Genomic DNA, 18,890 nt, shown 5'->3' on the forward strand with positions numbered 1-18,890 from the left:
AATTCATAAGAATTCAAGATAGTCTAGAAAGTATATTAACATTACTCCTTGTTAAGTTAATGCCAGTCTTGTCCATGAAACCAAGACCATAACTATGTTACTTAAGCATCTTTTGTAAAAATTTACACACTAAAGGTTGTCTGCTCATGCCCTTTGAGCTAGACCAACGAAAATCGGCAAAAGGAAATCTTGCGTAACACACTGCCGAACTACATATTTCAAGAATTGCCATTGTGGAGTCCACGTCCTGCTCGTCCAGAGCCTTTGCATGGGCAGGGAAGCGTGGCTGGCCAAGTTTGGGCGCTTAAAGCTCCAATACACAAGCGCTTACACCATGATGAAGCGCTGAATACACCATGCGCCTCGGCAATTTGTGCTCAAAAGCACTTTACCTTCGGTTAAGCATGATTGGTGTTCGAGTCAACGTGTTCCCGAGGATTCAGCTTGCCATGAACGTCTCAGTTTGATCCTCTAGTGTTTGAAATTTGTAGCTCAGTTGATGATTCCATCGTCGCCTTTAATCTCAGGTTTTTCTCTGATTTGCTTTTCTTCTGTTCATCGAGCATGCTTTGATTTCTCATGAAACATCGGTATTTCTGTTCTTCTCCACGGAAACTTCTGCTTTTTTCGTTGGGTGTTCTCCGATTTGTACGGACCGCGAAGCGAGCACCACTTTCGCTTAGACTTGATCGCTTTCTCACGGGCAGACACTATGGTTTTGTCCGTCTGCGTACTTTGAAATGGCGACCTTTTGAACGGACAGCGATGAATAACTCAATCTGTGGTCGTTCACGATATTGGGCTGTGATGAATCTCTGTGGTTGTTGACGGATGTGCCGCAGCCATAGCTGGCTCTTTTGTTAAGGGGGAAAAGGGGTTTGGTTTGGTAGGTTCAGTGTCTGGAATCACGTTGCATACACGCGACTTCTAAGAAATCTGTATGCAAATAATGTTCAATATACACGCAAGCAATTCCAGGAACTGTCAAACACGCAAGCAATTCCAGGAACTGTCAACTCCTGAATTCCTATGCACTTACCAACGTCAGTGAAGAAAATTGCCTGATTAGCATCAGAAAAGCAACTGCTTTGCTGGCCAATCTAAATATATATCTCTGAATGCTTAAGCTGGTAGGGAAGCGATTCACAGAATGTAATTGGAAATACTATGTGCACTTCTTACATGGAAAATTATTGGGACAATCTTCGCTAGCAAGTGGTCATAGTCAAGTCCTGAATGCCTTCATGTGGTGATAATGGTTGTCCAAGAGTTTGTGTATATGCCATGTATGTGGGCTAGGTTGGGTGAATGCCTCAGGTTTTGTTCAAATTTATTTTTGTGTTGTCGCTCTGGTTGGGTGATAGACCTCTTTACGATATGCACTGAAACGTTCTTGAAATCAGGTACACTTGCATGCTGCCGTACACTTTGTCAAACTCCTTTTGATGCAGAACTGAAAGTGGGGCTGAATTTGAACTTCAAAGGTGGATTGGAGAAGTTTGAGTTTGCATCATTAGAGCCAGCCAGGTATGCTGGAGAAGGATGTAATGGCTGGTCACCATCCTGCAGAGAGCAATCAACCCTTTGTGCCTTACAATTCCAGCCCGTATGAGGAAATGAGTTCCTGGACGTCTGTGGTGTCACCTCCAGAAGATGGAATAGATCGGTCAACACATGTAATAAATGCATTTCAATGTGATGGAAGGAATCAGGTTGAAGGCAATGGTTTTGAATTGGTGGGTAGTTCACAGCCTGGAATAGGCTTTTGGAACCTACTGAGTAGAATGTTGGCAAATATATCTGGAGGGATGCGACACACTGCAGAACAGGAGAGTTCCCATGATAACGCACTTTATTCAGAATATTCTGCTGGTTTAGATTGGGAAGCAAAGCAAGAGTTTGGAAATTTATGGGCTAGTGTGTATCTTCCTAGTGCACCGCCTCTTCTGTCAGGACCAGGGGAGGATGTCAGTGCCCTGAGAGCCACTCTGGAGGCTGAGCCACCACAGTGGCTTCCAGATAGTGCAAGTAGCAGTTGTATGCAGTGCAATGCAAAGTTTCAGCCCCTGACAAGAGGAAGGCACCACTGTCGGTTCTGTGGAGGAATTTTCTGCAGATCTTGTTCAATGGGCAGATGCTTGCTGCCAGGTAAATTCATGGAAAGAGATCCTCAGAGGGTGTGTGACGTTTGCTATGAGATGTTGGAACCTATACAATCGTTTTTGATCCACCATGTCAGTAATGCAGCACAGGTTGCAATTCATGATGTAACTGACTTTACATGCGTAAGGGGCTGGCTGAATAATCCACTTGGTCTAGATATGCAGCAAGACATCTACAAAGCAACCACCACTTTAAGGTGCTTCTGCAAGGTAAAGGAAACTTTAAAGAGCTCTGCCATTTTTTGTCACCTAGTATGCTGATATGCATTTTCTGAACGACCTGACAGAGCAATTGTTTAAAATTTTGTGATGCAGATAGGCAGAATGAAACCAGAAAAATCAATACCAGATGCTATTCTCCGAGGAGCTAAAGGGCTCGCCATCTTGACAGTAGCCAAAATTGGGATGGTATTGACATATAAGCTGGGGACTGGTTTAATTATTGCACGAAAGGATGATGGTACCTGGTCACCTCCATCAGCCATTGTTTCCTGTGGTGTAGGATGGGGGCTTCAAGTATGTGTACGCTTTTTGTTCTTTATTTTTGAAGTGTGTGATGGCTAGTATTACACTAGTTTGAGGCTTTGTACAAAAAAGCACATAAAGCACATAAACAGAAGACCTGACTTTTCAATTTTTAATATTTACTTTCAAGGTCTAGAAAGAGCTATACATATCTAGCAGGGGAAAAAGCCTGGCCCACACCTTAGGCTGCTAGTTGTACCAGGTAGGTATAGGAAGGGGCTTGGGAAGAAGAGGGATAGGATAGCAGAGAAAGAAAGAAAAGATCTAGATAGATTTATTAATGTCTACAGGAGGCCTCACAGGCCTATGAGAAATACACAATCCAAAATGAGTAGCTGCTACTTCTGAAAAACGAAAGGGTAGAGGGAGTGCATATTGTTGGGTGCGGGAAGCAATGGAATGAGAATGAATTGCAAAGGGAGCAAACAACAGACTGAAGCAAGGATGAAGTACTGCTCAAAAGCATAAGAATAAAATACAAAGGGTGGCCTATATGGCCCCCAAGTTAACCATATGGTTGACCAAAGAAGTCAACTCATAGGGTTGACCTGACCTACAAGGCTCATACCAAGGCTAAGTGCTAACAAACCCCCCTCCATGGTATTGCTGAAGTATCCTGGAAATATCTTAGGAATACTTGGAACTTCATCATGGTTGCACATATTTGTCCAAGAGGATAGAGCAACCTATGATATGTGCAGAGTGATCCCTCACGTAACAAAAGGAGCCAAGTGTAAAGCATGTCAAAATGACTCAAACTTGGGCCGTGGTAAAGCTTTCGTGAAAAGATCTGCCAAGTTGTCCTTGGTGGGAACATAGGACAACTGGATGTCTCCACCAAACAATTGCTCTCAAACATAGTGATAGTGGACCTCAATATGCTTTTTGCGCGCATGAAAGACTGGGTTTCTAGCAACTGCCAAAGCACTCTGATTGTCGGTGTAGATCGTAGTAGAGTCGGGCTGAATGATATCAAGATATGCAAGTAACTTGCAAAGCCAAACACACTCTACTGTAGCTGTGAAAGCTGCTCTGGGGGCCTTTGAACCATAGAGTAAACCCAAATGCTGTGTGGCCTTCAAGTATCGGAAGACCCGCTTCACTGCTTGCCAGTGCTGCGTACTAGGCTTGTGCATGTACCTGCTGAGCTGGGAAATGGCCTACTGAAGATCAGGCCGGGTATAACAAAGGCATATGAGGCAACCAACAGCCTGCTGATAAAGGGATGCATCAAATGGCGGACTTCCATCCTTAGAGGAGAAACAAAAGCTAGGCTCCAATGGAGCAGAAATTGGCTTGCAATCCTTGAACTGGAAGCGATCAAGGAGCTGTCCAATATATTTGGACTGACTCATCATTATACCCCCCTCAACATATGCAAACTGTATGCCCAAATAATAGTGCAACCGGCCCATATCTGTCATGGCAAAAGACTGCTGTAAATTAGCCTTGAAATCTGCAATTTATTCCATATGTGGCCCAGCGATAAGCATGTCATCCACATATAAAATCAGAATTAAAAATTTTGATGCACTCTTTAGGACATAAAGAGTGGCCTCGGTTGGGATGTTCTTTTTTTTTTTCCCAAAAAGTATGAATGAAAACTGCAAGAGCAAGCTCTAATGCGGGAGTACATTCTGGCCTAGGCCAGTGGCGCAGTGCCACGTGGTTAGGCGGGTACTGATGGGCCAGCAAGGAGAACCCTTGTAGGGCTGGTTGGGCTGAGCCAACCAGGTTGGTTGGTACAAGGGGGCCTTGTGCCCTATATAAAGGGACCTTGTGGGGCTCCATAAATCATCTTCTGGAGCAGCACTTCAGGGAGCAGAAAGGAGAAGCAGAGCAGCACCAGTTGGGCCTTTGACGAGGAGGTGAACTGGGCTGAGGAGCTGCAGACTTAGCTCAGAGAGGGCTGCCTAACTAGGCTGACACACAGGGCAGCAAGGTTGAGAAGATCATTCTGGACAAAAAGTCTACAGACGCTTGAGGTGGAGCATGCGGGCTCGAGTCTAGAGATAACCGGCAGATAGGAGGACCTTGTGGTAAGATCAGAGGAACACACCATTGGTGGGACTCTAGATCTCTCTCTTTTGTATTAGCTTTGGGCAGAAATATATTATTTTGGTGTCTTCTATATCTGGCTGGTTCATTGTCTATTAATGAGTCTGCACATCTATTCTATGCACATAAGTTTAAGAAGTTTGTGATTCCACACCCCACACCACACTGTGTGAGCTCCTGGGCTATTCTCTCAGTCTTCCGTAGTGCGTACCCTCTGTTGGGTCATTTCTAACAAACGTATTAGAGGAAGAAGAATCATCAAGAGGAGCCATCTGAGCCATGATTGGCTGAGATTCAGGAATGGAAGGAAAGAGAGCATTGGATTGAGAAAAGGTCGAAGGAGACACTATGTTCGAAGCTTTGTCATGAGAGTGAACCCGTCTCCATTCTTTTTTATGCTTTGGTTGCCCTAACTCAGCCGACTGGAGAGGAGTACAAACCGTAGGGAGAGGTAAAGTGCCCTTCACATTATTAGATTGATGTGAGAATGAGGGGCTGCTCCGAGCAAAGTGACCAATTTGCCTGCTCTTGTAACATGCATTCAGAAAGGAAGCAAAATGTAAAGGAATGCGAAATGGATAAGCCAAGCCATAATTAACATCCAAAGACAAAGGTATAGGCTGCTCCATATCCTTGAGAATGCAGATTCGAATGTCCTACTCATGAGCAAGAAATCCTGCTTGGGAAGATGCAAAACTCCCCCCAAAAGAGCTGCAAAAGAGGAAATATACTGAAGTAAAGGTACTGGCAAAGCCTTCAAGGTGACCTAGACATGACAAAAGCGCATGAGATTCTTGGTTGGGTCGAAGAGGGAATCTCATGGCATAGCATACACAAAATAGCTCACACCATGTACCCCTGCCATACTAACAAATTGATATACTGTGTCCAGAGCAGTGCAATGAGCATAATAAAATCCTTTGCCAAGAAAAACAAAAGATTCGATTTTGTCTATACCAACTGCTATTGTTGACTATGCTCTCACATAGAGGCACTCATTATTCTCCCCATGAAATAGAGGCACACCCCATGCTATTGTGCCTGATAAATACTTTGAAGGAGGAACTCAAGAGGAGGGAAACAAGACATATTCAAAGAAAACGAATCCTAATCCTTCACAACAGATTCTTCACAGAGACGCTGCAGCAACAAGTTTAGTGGCAGAGATGATGAAGGACAATTGGAAAAATCAAATTCGGGCATCTTGTTAGGCTGAGTGGAGGCAGCATAGTGAAACGGTTGCTTCTTCCTCCTTGAATCTTCAAGGGTGCAGATGGAATTCCTTTCAATAGACCGAAACGTGAAAGTGGGTTGTGGGTCAACAAGAGCAGACGATGCCTGTTGCAACAAAGGACAAGCTGCGCCACGAAATTGCGACAGGGTCCAACGAAATTGAGGACGCTTGCTTCAACGAAGGAGAAAGTGAGTGGAAGGTAACATCAGCGTGAAAGTTCGACGGAGGAGGCGACGAAGCTGTACAAGTTGAAGGAGTCAACAAGACATGAGAAGCCAGAGTTGTAGGAGGAACCTTTGCAGACAGCTGATCAGCATCGAGGATGGAAGGAGCGTCATTCTCCTTCTCGAAACCTCTGAAATAACACACACACACACACACACACACTTTTTTTTTGTGTGGAATCTTTGAGTCATTATATTACAAAAAAAGCTATCCCAGAAAGGGAGAGCTATAATACATCAAGAGAAAATCTCACTGTAGGACAAATATACATCATGATCAAAGACCCCCCACACACACACAAGAGCCTGTCCCCAATATGGAGACTAGCAAATACAAGATTAGAAAACTTAAGTAGAGAGCGTTATCTATCTATAGAACAGACATGCAATCATAAAAGAATTGCCTGAGCAACATCCGAAATTAGTAGTACATGGAAGTAGGCTCTCTAAAGACTCGTAGGTTCATCTTTCCAGAGTCCAAAGTGCCCAATATCTAAACCACGTGAAAGAAAGGTCAAACTTCTCCCTCCATGGGTGAATGTCAAAGATCCAAAAAAGCTTGCCAAAGCAAGAATTGCTTGGAGGCTTTGTTGAAGAAATACAATGCAATTCCAAACACACTTTTTTTCGGGTGAAAATTTAGATGCTTTATATCACAGAGTAACTGTCCTAAAATGGGATGTGCCAAAATACATCAAGAGAAGATCTTTGTATAGACAAGTATACATGAGAGTCTTTGGAATGAGTTTGCAGACAATCATAAAAAGATTGCTGCAAGGAGTGCCTAAAAAAAGAGAAAGTTGAGAAAGTAGGATCACCAAACACTCTATGATTTCTGTCCTTCCAGAGAGTCTAGAGTGCCCAATAGTGAAAAATAAATCAAACTCTTGCCGAGGTGGGTGAATCCCAAAAAGCCAAAGAAACTTCCCAAAAGTAGCATTTGGAAAATTGGTCCTCAAACGCTGCCCAACGAAGTGCAAGAAATCGCGGGTGTGGGAGCAATGCCAAAGAAGATGAGGCATTGATTCCCGTGGAGCCACACAAACACGCGCGCGTGCGCGCATGTGCACCCAGTAACGTGCGGGCACACATGCGTGCGTGCACGGGCACACAATAACGTGCGGGGACTAGCTGAACGGAAACATAGATGAAAAGTAGAAGAGAGTGCAAGCATGAGAGACACCAGAGATCTTGCTAACTATAGTACACTATTTTATTCATACTGATGGCGTAATTGCCCTGACTATTGTTGCACATGGTTGCCAAATCGGCATACAAAACTGAGCAGAATACTCCTCCTAACTGCGACTGAGGGAGAGAGCTATGCTGCTGAAAGTATTGGCTGAAATGCACTGGAAGTTGACTGCTGAAATGATGGGCAAAGAGCCGCTGGTACATGGGCAGACTGGCTGGTCTGTTGACTAGCCTGTAGGGTGACCTCTTTGGGTCGGGTCAATTGACCCGACTTGGTTCCTCTTGAAGGCTGCCCTTGGACGATCCAATGGGCCTGCCAATTGGCCGCTCGACTGCCCCAAAAGGGCATGCAACTTTATTGCGATTTGACGGCTATGCAGTTAGTTGTAACTGCCACCTGTGCTTGGCACTGGTGCATGTGAGATTTCCCTCTTTTGAACTTGTCGTCAGGTGGATACCTCGAAATACTTGGCCCTGGTGACCTGAACTGCTCCGCCGTGGCTTGTGACTTTGGGAACTGCAAATGGACCCCTGTAGCTACTCAGCTGACAACAAGGTCACGATGTACGACAAATGGGTCAGGCTATATGTCACAATGCTCCATAATGTAGGAGTGCATATGTTATGCTCTAGCGAGATAGCATGACCTCGGAAAGATCGGTGGGCATTTTCTCTTAGATGACCAACTGTTGTAATAATTAATGTGCGTAAATGAAATGGTCAAGAGAAGTAACTGCCAAGGTCCTAGGTGAGGGTGAAATGGCATTGACTAGGTGGTTCTGAGTGCTAAGGCCTAGGTGCACCTAAATGTGCAATAATGCCAAGGGGCAAGTGGTTTTAAATGTGCCCCAAGAGAGGGGTAAATGGTGCACCAAGTGGAAAGGCTAAAATGATGACATTTGGCAAGGGGAACCATCTAGGGAGATGAGGTCTCGTGGATATGCATAAGGAAGGAAAAAAAGGACGTATGAATGGAATATTATGCGATCTACGAGAGTAGGCTGGGAGGAAGATATAGATGCCATCGCCCGTGATCTGTGAGTGTTTTAGGGAATAGAGTTTCTATCAGTTGGTATCAGAGCCGAGGCTACGAAGTGGAGAGGAGAGAGCTGGATCGTTGAACGATCTGAGCGTCAAATTGACAGTCCGTGATCTATCAACGGGAAGCCCAGGCAGGTGACGAAAGGAAGGTTCGGAGCACAGAGGTGACGCTATCACGTGTTCGTGACGTGCGAGGGACGTGTGGATCGTTGGCGATGACGAAGGCTGTACGTGACGGGACCAGGTGGACGGGCATCTTCGGTTGATGTTCTGCTGCGACGGCTGGCGTAGGATTGACGCACATTTGCTGCAGGCCTCCCTCTATCAGAGTGTTGTCCATCTGTAAGCCTACAGAGATTCCGTGGGTTATTGAATTGTAGGCTTAGACGTCCTGGTGGATTGGCGACGTGCAGAGTAGCGGGCGATGACCTGGGCGCTACAACAGTCGTGACGTAATTTCTCACCTAGAAGCTGGTCACGGAGATTGCAAGATCTCTCACCTTTAGAAGAAACACCTCACGGTCAGGATAGGCGAATTTCCTTGCAACAGTTTTCGAAGGTCGTCGAACAGGACCTGTGGACGTTGCTACGAACATTGTGCACGTAAATCCCACGCATGTGCCTAGGTCTGAGTACTACTTTCAGGTGGAGGAAAAAGATCGTGGTTAGCCCAGGATGCTTAAAGCCCGATCGTTGAACTTGGGATCAATCGACATTTCGAGAAAGAAATCAGGGAGCACCTTCTTTCGATACAGTTTGTATATATGGTCCTGTTATTCCTGCACCATAAAAGGAACGTTCAGAGTATTATATAATTGGGAGTTTAGTGCGCGGGAGAAAGAAAAACAGGAAAGCAAAATAGAAAAGAGGTGTATATATATTTTATTTGGGTTCTAGAAAAGACTAAAAAAAAAAAACCATTTTACATTGTGAAACTATGGAGGCAGAAGGACAGAATTCTAGGGTGAATCCTAGTGAGTCCAGAGCACAGTCTACACAGCAAATGTCACATCACACAGCACCTACTTTGATCGGAAGGATTTCGATATTAGAAGATGCTTTACAGCAGATTATGAACCAGCAGCTTCAAGTGAATGCTGGTCAGAATGAGATCAGGGAGATGGTGCAAGCCTTGTCGGCTAGACCGTCTAGAATTGATAAGCGCAAGGGTCAAAGTGCCTAATATCGCTAATTATAGACCGGAGAAGTACGCTGGTCGGATGACCGAGCGCAGCTCTGATGTGATCGAGGTTTGGTTACACAAGTGGGAAGAAGCCTTCGCCATTTGTGAAATTAGATCTGATCTAAAGAAAATCCGTGAGGCCACACACCTGTTTATTGAGGCAGCGGATAGATGGTGGATAAAGCAACAGAAGGATCAAGTTGCTCCTACCACCTGGGAAGGGTTTAAAGCTGAATTCAAGAAACACTTTCTCCCACTTGATGAAGACTCCCGGGCTTGGGATGCTTACAGAAATCTTCGTCAGAGGAGTCTGTCGGTGGCAGAGTACACTGACAAATTCCGGAAATGTGTCATGAAAATAACAGACCCTCTCCCTATGTCGGTTCAGTTAAAAGACTATATCTATGGACTGAACGACAAGATCAAAATGGAAGTTTGGGCTAAGTATGTGACTACATTAGATGAATCTATTGCAGTAGCCCTGAACTATGAGGATGCCAGAGGCAGATCTGGTGGATTTGTGCAGGCAGGGACTCAGTATGAGTACCCGAAAAAAGGGGGATTTCAGAGGAAATGGACTTCAAAGACAAGTGTCTCGCAGGTGAAAAGAAAAATAACTCCAATGGCAGCCCGGGCTTGGTCAAAGTCCTCGATGACCCCTGAACAAAAAGATAAAGCTAGAAAAGAAGGATTGTGCTTCGGCTGCCTTCAGCGACATCAGTGGAAGGATTGTCCACTGAATAAAGACCGTCGCACGGCTAATATGATAATATCTGAATGCGACGTGGAAATGCAGGAGAGTCCCAATGTGGAACATATGCAGATGCAACTGGCGGGACCTTCTCAGAGGTTAGTACCTTGTTTGTTATGTGTGTCTGTTGCTAAGCTAGTGACGAGTGCACCTGATAACATCCTATCTAAGCCGCAGCAACGGGGTATACAGCCTTTAATGATACGGAGTTAATTAAAATGAAAGGACAAGTGGCCAATCATGATGTCATTGTGTTGTTTGACTCGGCGTCAACTCACAATGTGATTAACTCCAAGCTCGTGAAGAGGCTGAAATTAAAAACAAGCCCATCTGACTATGCGTATATAGTCAGAATGGCAAATGGAAGTTCAAATGAAGTATGGGACCAAAGGGTTACCCAGTTGGAGCTTCGGATTCAGGACTATGCTGAGAAGCTTGATTTTGAAATGACCAAGCTTGCTCATGCAGATATAGCCTTGGGTATGGCGTGGCATTCTAGGAAGAATCCAGCCATTGATTGGAAAAAGCACGTATATCAATTCAAGATGAATGATGTGCTTTATGTCTTGCGAGGTGAAAAAGATATATCTCAGGGACCGTTGGTTTCCGTGATGGAAATCAGAAAAGCTCAAGTAGAGTTTTTATTCCTTTGCATAGCATTGGTAGAGCCGGTTGATGATTCTTCGGCTAGCATTGATGTTATGCAAAGTGGGGAGATGGCAAGCTGGCTAATCTTATAACAGAGGAGTTCTCTGAATGTTTTAGGGATGAACTACCTTATGGGTTACCTCCAAAGCGGAAAGTTCAACATAAGATTGAACTGATTCCGGGGGCAGAACTTGTAAATAGACCTCCCTATAGAATGAGTTTTACTGAAGAGGCGGAGGTGCGTAGACAACTGGAAGAATACCTCAAGTTGGGGCAGATTCAACCAAGTTTCTCACCTTTTGCTTCGCCAGTGATATTAAAGAAGAAAAAGGATGATACGTTTCGCCTCTGTATAGATTACAGAGCATTGAATAATATCACTGTCAAGCACAGGTATCCGATGGCTCGGATTGATGATTTGCTAGATGCATTACATGGAGCCGTGATTTTCAGTAAGATAGATCTTAAGTGTGGCTACCATCAGATTTGGATTAGAGCCGAGGATGTGCATAAAACCGCTTTCAGAAGCAGGTTTGGTCATTATGAGTTTTTGGTAATGCCCTTCGGACTTACCAATGCTCCAGCGACCTTCGTCATGCTTATGAACGATTTACTACGTCCGTATATCGGAAAGTTCGTAGTACATTTTATTGACGATATCCTGATATTCAGTAAAAGTATTACTGAGCATCGTGAACACTTAAGAGTAGTGTTCAGTACTTTGAGGAAAACCAGTCTTTATGTAAATAAAAAGAAAACTATACTCTGTATGGTTAGGCTTGAATATTTAGGGTTCATAATTACTCCACAGGGGGTAGAAATGGATCCGAAGAAAGTGGCTGCGATACTAAGTTGGCCAATCTCTCAGAGTCTGACCGCGTTGCGATCATTCTTGGGATTTGTCCAGTTTTATAAAAGGCATATCAAAGGATATTTCGGAATAGTATCGCCATTGACTGATCTGACCTCAGATAAAGTACCTTTTATTTGGGGACAGAATCAACAAGAAAGTTTTAACACCATAAAACAAGCTGTGGTCTCAAGACCGGTGTTAAAAATAGTTGATCCCCAGAAATCGTTGTTCCTAGAAACCGATGCAAGTGGCATTGCGGTAGGAGCAGTTCTCCTTCAAGAGGGAAGGCCAGTAGCCTTTGAAAGCAAGAAGCTTTCTCCCTCTCAAAGGAATTGGCCAACTCATGAATTGGAGTTGTATGCTGTTATCCATGCTTTGAAAACATGGAGGCATTACTTGTATGGTTCAGAGTTTTATGTGGATGTGGATCATGATACTCTGAAACATTTTTGTAAACAGCCTGATTTGACGGGCTGCCAAGCTAGGTGGGCAGAGCTCATGCAGGAGTTTAATTTAACGATTCGGTACCGAAGAGGAAAAGATAATAAGGTAGCTGATGCGTTGTCTCGCATTATGCATAACCTGAGTTTCACGGTATTAGAGAGTGCTCTAATGACCGAGATCAGAGAAACTCAAAAGGTGGACGAGTTTGTCCAGAGCTTGTGGCCTAAGGCTCATGTGTTAAAACCCGGGGAAAGTGAAAAGGATGACCTGGCATCCATGAAAGGCCAAACTTATGCAAGATATACCATAAGGAATGGTATGCTAGTTAGAAATGGCAAGGTTGTAGTACCTAGTCAGAATGATCTCAGGCAGAGAGTCATTCGACAGTGCCATGATAGCCCGTGTGTGGGACATCCAGGGGTTGAGAAGACATATGATCTCGTGAAACGAGATTTCTTTTGGCCAAAGATGAAAAAGCATATTCATGAATATGTGACACGGTGTTTCTCGTGTCAGGTAAGCAAGGCCGAGCGGGTGAAGCCACCCGGACTTTTACAGCCCTTGGAAATACCACTAAGTAAGTGGGAGAGCATTTCCATGGACTTTATTGTAGGACTGCTTACGACGCAAGGAGGGTATGATTCTATTCTTGTGGTGGTTGATCGTCTAACCAAGATGGCTCACTTCATTCCGACTAGAGAGTCTGTTAGTGCCTACAAGTAGCGGATTTGTTCATTAGACATATATTTCCTCTGCATGGATTGCCTAGATCCATAGTGTCAGACAGAGATGTCAGATTTACCGGTCATTTTTGGACAGCGGTATTTGAGACACTAAGGACTGAGTTGGGAATGAGTAGTGGGGATCATCCTGAGACGGATGGTCAGACGGAGAGAGTCAACCAGACTTTAGAGGATATGCTGAGGGCATATGTGTCATTAAGGCAACATACGTGGGACAAGTGGTTGCCATTGTTGGAGTTTGCCTACAATGATAGAAAACATTCATCTACCGGGTTCAGTCCGTTTGAGCTGAACTATGGTTATAGACCAGTTAATCCAACTATAGTTGGAGTACCTCAGAAAGTGCCTAGTGCCGCGAACTTTGTAGTTCAGATGCGGGAGATGCTAGCACTTGCGAGAGCTAATATCCGCCAGGCTATGGATAGAGCCAAGGTGTATGCGGATGAGAACCGGTCTATAAGAGTATTTAAGGAAGGAGAAAAAGTTTTTCTCAGAGTTCCTTCGCACTCGAAGTCACTGACTTCAGGAGAGTGTGCTAAGTTATCACGTCGATACTGTGGGCCGTGGTTAATTCTAAAGAGAATAGGCAGTGTAGCCTATAAATTAGAATTGCCACAGGGGTGTAAGGTGCACCCAGTTTTTCATGTTTCGCGCTTAAAGAAATTTTTGCATACAGGTGACTCACTAATCGAAGGTGTGGTTTTGTTTCAGGAGATAGAGGATATTGCAAGGCGCAAGCCAACAAGAATCGTGGACCAAGGAACAATGCAAATACGAAATCGGAAGATACCCACGGTGTTGGTTGCATGGCATGGTCAGCCTCTATCAGAAGCTACCTGGGAATCCGTATACCAGTTACGGAGAGTGTTCCCAGATTTCATCATCGAGGACGCTGATGCTTGAAGAGGGAAGGAATGTTATGCTCCAGCGAGATAGCATGACCTCGGAAAGATCGGTGGGCATTTTCTCTTAGATGACCAACTGTTGTAATAATTAATGTGCGTAAATGAAATGGTCAAGAGAAGTAACTGCCAAGGTCCTAGGTGAGGGTGAAATGGCATTTACTAGGTGGTTCTGAGTGCTAAGGCCTAGGTGCACCTAAATGTGCAATAATGCCAAGGGGCAAGTGGTTTTAAATGTGCCCCAAGAGAGGGGTAAATGGTGCACCAAGTGGAAAGGCTAAAATGATGACATTTGGCAAGGGAACCATCTAGGGAGATGAGGGTCTCGTGGATATGCATAAGGAAGGAAAAAAAGGACGTATGAATGGAATATTATGCGATCTACGAGAGTAGGCTGGGAGGAAGATATAGATGCCATCGCCCGTGATCTGTGAGTGTTTTAGGGAATAGAGTTTCTATCAGCATATGAAATTCTCTCCTGCCTAAATTTTGGATGATGGTAGCTGCTGAGGGACTGACTGAATCTACCAAGTGAACGTGATCTTGATGACCACGAACGGCTGCTCGAAACTTGACTGTCCTCACATAGATCTGGGGAATAACAGTCTAGCACTGGGACTGATCTGGTATCGCCGCAAGAGGCCGAGGAACGAATGCTCTCTTATGCTGACACGACAGCTCAAGAAAAGCACATGAGGACCAGTACTGCTGCGAAGATTGGAAGCCGAACTGCTGAGGACAGTCATTCCACCTGCAAACTCCTAATCCTCGGGTGGTATGGCACTCTGATAGGCTTCTAGAAATATGAACTGCATGCTATCCTTGTGAATTATTGAGGATTGATCGGGCTGCTGATGTGGAGGCACTGCACTCTGGACATCCAATGCCATGAAACTGGCTACCACACCTGTTGGCATGTATTCTCCCCATTGCGAAAGATCCATGACATAGAAATGCTAGTGCTTCTCCAGGAACTGCTGGGGTGATGACAAAGCCACTGAGGCTAGGTAACCAAAACTGAAAACTTGGAAACTCCATAATACTCACCTGCACTCTTGGGCACTGTGGTACTGTTGTCTGCATGATTGCGGTGAGGGAAAGTTGAAATGCACCTGCCTCCTCTGCTGGTGCGATAATTGTTGAGGGTAAAAACAGTGTCTTTGGAACTCTGCAGTGTGGATGGAAATGTCTCCCGAAGAACCTGCATGATGCCAGGAGCGGCGGAAACTGTAGCTTTGTCTCTGAGAAACTCCGAGAGAGAAAATTGTGGATGTCTCTCCAAGGAGCTGAGCAGCGACGACTGGCATTGCAGAGCGCCCCTCAAAGAGAGTCTCCTTGTGAGAGTATTTGTAGATTGTCTTATTATGTAGTTCTATATTCATTAAATGTTCATCATACCTTGTATAGAGTAAGTCATGAATTCTATGAAAATAGGAATTCTTAAGCAAACAATCTTACTATCCACCCAAAGTCATAAATATTAATCTATAACAAATAAATATGCATCACAAAATCCATCTGGGATGCTGTCTGAAAGAACTGTGAGATGACCGGAAGTGCTGCGAACACCTCGTCTACCATGGACTGGCATGCCTCTCGAAAGTAGCGAGAGATGGCTGGCATAGCTTCTTCTTTGACGGGATATTGGAACTGAGCATGTTCTCTCAAGGTACTGAGGAAGTACTAAGGCTGATGAGCAAACCTCTGATGAATCGACCGAACTGCTGTCATCACCAAGGGAACTGCCGGTGTAGACACTGGTCACTGCTACTGCTGGTGGCTCGCGATCTAATGGAGAGGACACTGTATGACTAATCTCCCGAAGTGCAGGACACAAGAATGGGAAGGCCTCGTCACCCTTTGTGCTGACTGGTACTGCAACTGCTGCCGCCCTAAAGAATTGAGGACAGGGAGCTGCGGAGGGAACTGCATGACTATCCTCACGCATTGCCAAGGAATCAATTGCTTTGCACCTTGTAGCCTCACTTCTCTTTTGCCCCTCTAGTGCTTGCAGTTTGGATATGTTGGCCATAGTCATAGCCCATGTATGTCACGTGATGTGACAGGGAAGGACCTTTGCACTCATTTCTAATGTAGACTGAATTACTAGTTTAGTTCCATAAGGTCACATGGTGTTACTGATCTGTCATGATGGATATCTGAAAAGTTTTGGCATCATTCAAGAGTAATGAACATAATAAAAAAGGAAAGGTTTTTTTTTGAAAGGTTCAATTTTGTGGATTTTTAAAATTTTTTGATTGATTTATTCTTTTTTTGGTTTTTTTTTTTTTTTTTTGGGGGGGAGGGGGGGTGTTTGATGGTTGAAATATTCTTGGGTTGTTTATTTGCTGAAAACTTGACTTTGTGTGTTGGTGCCTTAGGCAGACCCAAGAACTTGCGCTTTGTGTTTTAGCATATAATTTGATTGTGTTAATTGTTCCAGTAAAACTTTGAACTGGGGTCATGTCATATGCTTTTCTGTTGAAGCAGGTGGGTGGAGAGCTAATTGATTTCATCATCATTCTTCGCACTTACAAAGCTGTGAAGGCTTTTAGTAGTCGTGTCCACCTTTCTATTGGAGCTGGAATAAGTGCAGCTGTGGGACCTCTTGGCAGACATGCAGGGGCAGATGTATGTGTTGGGGATGGAGGTGCTGCAGCTTGTTACACCTACAGTTGCAGCCAAGGTTAGAATTTTGTCTATTTTTTTTGCTTCTCTGTTTTGGAAGCTAGGCATTACGGCTTTCCAAGTAGTCTCTCTTGAAATCAGAGTACTATAGTTTTCAGCTACTTATAGAGGCCTAGTTGCAGGTGCTTTTGTGGGAGTATCATTTGAGGGTAACGTTGTTGCTGCCCGGGTTGACACGAATGCAAGATTCTATGGAGATGCATATTTGACACCCGAAGACATACTTTTTGGCTCTGTTCCAGCCCCAAAGGCTGCTGCTCCTTTATATGATGCTTTGCACGATCTATTTGCAAAGGTGGAACCTTAATGTCTTGAGCGGTCTACTTTTGATTGTAACATATAGACATCTTTACCATCATATTACTCTTGTAGTTTGTAGGTATTTTGTGAGGGAAATCACAGTTTACTAGGACTTAATATTTCTTATATTTGCTTAGAAGGATAATTTCCTTTTCTGTGTATGGCTACAAGTGCATTGTTAAGGCTACGAAAGTGTTGTGTACATCTTGTGTGCATAGAGTTTTATGCATATCTATGATTTTTTAAAGACTTGATAAGGGTGGTTGTCGGTCTTCAATATTACCAAGCTTAATAACTATACGAAAACTTGAAAACTAGCATTGTAAACGTGCTTAGTGTAGCACTTAGACATGGTCTACTAAAATAATCATGTTGACGGTCTAGTTGAAAGTATCGAACGAAGCCATGGTAATGAAGAGCGCAAAAGACTCGTAAAGAGGTGGGTTAAGGGCTTGATTGTAGTAGCAACAACATTAAAGGTAGATTGTACCATTGTTTGTGCATTCAATGAATGCCTAGGATCTCTTTGTGCTTTTTTGTGTACAATATGCCTTCTTGAATGAAAAGCACTTTTTATTAGGGGTTAGTTAGACCCAAAGCATAAGAATTTTAATGGCTATTTTGTCCGTCCACTCTCCCGTTGCTCTCGATCCTCTTGCCTGTGAGCCCTTGTGTAGGCTCTCTATGTACGACTTTGTCCACCTTCCCTCAATCTATATTGACATAGAAATTAAGGCAAGGTATTAGGCATTGCATACTCTTTGTAGTTGCAACTATTACAAGTGCAACTCCAACCTCTTGTGTTCTACTAGTTGTGTTCTACTAGTGTGGCTAGTGCATTGGGTACGAGATCTATAGGATGGTGTTCATCCCCAATTACAAGTCCTCATAAACCTTTGGCAACCAATGAGTTTAACCAGCGACATACATAAGGAGTAATTGGTACCATCAACCTTGTCCTCTTTAGACAAGGCTCCACCAAATAAGCTATCATTTTGAGCCATTGTAAAAAGAACTCCATAAATTGCTCCCAAAATTCACTTGAAATGAACGGTTTTTGCACCCAATGAATGCTCTCTATCACATCACCACAATCCAATGCTTGGCTAAGCAAGTGCAATCTGATTGTACCTATGGATAACTCTCCCTTGGCATGAGGGTCGATAATATAAGCAAAATTATGCAATAACCCCAAATTTTGAGGGCAAAGATAGTTTTTAAAAATGCACAAATTGGCCACAAATTTATTTGCTATGAATGGTTTTTGCAGAAATTGCCCACAAAATTCACTTGCTATGAATGGTTTTTGCACCAAATAAATTCTCTCTATCAAAATCACCACAAGCCAATGCTTGGCTAAACAAGGGTAATCTGCTTATACTTATAAATAACTTTCTCCTTGGCACGAGAGCAACAATACAAGCAAAATAGAGTGATAACCCCATCTTAGGGCAAAGATGCTCCAAATGCAAGAAAAAAAGAGAAAATCCTTACCAAAAAAACCCCTAAGTGAATGGATAGGGAAACTAAGGACAAACACTTTGAGGACTCTGAGGATTGAATGTATTGCAACCTAAATTGATAATATTGTCAAATTCTTGAGCATAAACATGATAGGGAAGAGGTCAAATCCACTCCTTTTTTATTGAATAGGTTGGGTTTGAGAGCATGCTTGAATACACCAAAAAATAAACAAAAAATAGAGATGTGTGATCAAATCATCAAAATCTAGGAAGAGCAAATCAGATACAGGTCAATATTGCAAGACAAAACAAGAATACGGGGAGTTGGACAGGATTCAAGAGTGAAAGAGGATTGGAGAGTAGAATCCAAGGTAGGATGATTCAGGAACAAAGTTCCGCAACAAAATTCAAGGCAAGAGGATCCAAGAGCAAGAGAATCGAGGTGTAGGAGGATCTGGGTGCAAGATGATCTCAGAG

At 43.8% G+C, this 18,890-nt stretch overlaps 1 protein-coding gene across 2 annotated transcripts; it reads left to right on the top strand.

The window, feature by feature from the left end:
• The first annotated feature begins 283 nt into the window (after window positions 1-283).
• On the top strand, window positions 284-17,179 carry LOC147887639 (RING/FYVE/PHD-type zinc finger family protein). 2 transcript variants are annotated; one of them, XM_087393630.1, is made up of 5 exons: window positions 284-527; window positions 1,404-2,372; window positions 2,478-2,678; window positions 16,450-16,648; window positions 16,773-17,179. In XM_087393630.1, the coding sequence occupies exons 2-5, from the start codon at window positions 1,530-1,532 to the stop codon at window positions 16,955-16,957; spliced, it is 1,428 nt and encodes a 475-aa protein (XP_087249756.1). In that variant the 5' UTR covers window positions 284-527; window positions 1,404-1,529; the 3' UTR covers window positions 16,958-17,179. The 2 variants fall into 2 exon arrangements, with proteins under 2 accessions (XP_087249756.1, XP_087249757.1); XM_087393631.1 differs by having other exon boundaries at window positions 298-527; window positions 16,453-16,648; window positions 16,773-17,173.
• The last annotated feature ends 1,711 nt before the right edge of the window (window positions 17,180-18,890 follow it).

The sequence above is a fragment of the Dipteris shenzhenensis genome, chromosome 22 (genome assembly GCF_047967505.1).
Source record: "Dipteris shenzhenensis isolate YYH24624 ecotype China chromosome 22, Dip_SZ_1.0, whole genome shotgun sequence".
Taxonomy (NCBI): domain Eukaryota; kingdom Viridiplantae; phylum Streptophyta; class Polypodiopsida; order Gleicheniales; family Dipteridaceae; genus Dipteris; species Dipteris shenzhenensis.

Coding starts and splice junctions, on each gene's coding strand:
- LOC147887639 (XM_087393630.1), top strand. CDS start 1,530: ATGCTGGAGAAGGATGTAATGGCTGGTCACCATCCTGCAGAGAGCAAT. Junction 2,679..16,449: donor GTGTAGGATGGGGGCTTCAA/GTATGTGTACGC, acceptor TTTCTGTTGAAG/CAGGTGGGTGGAGAGCTAAT. Junction 16,649..16,772: donor CACCTACAGTTGCAGCCAAG/GTTAGAATTTTG, acceptor GCCTAGTTGCAG/GTGCTTTTGTGGGAGTATCA.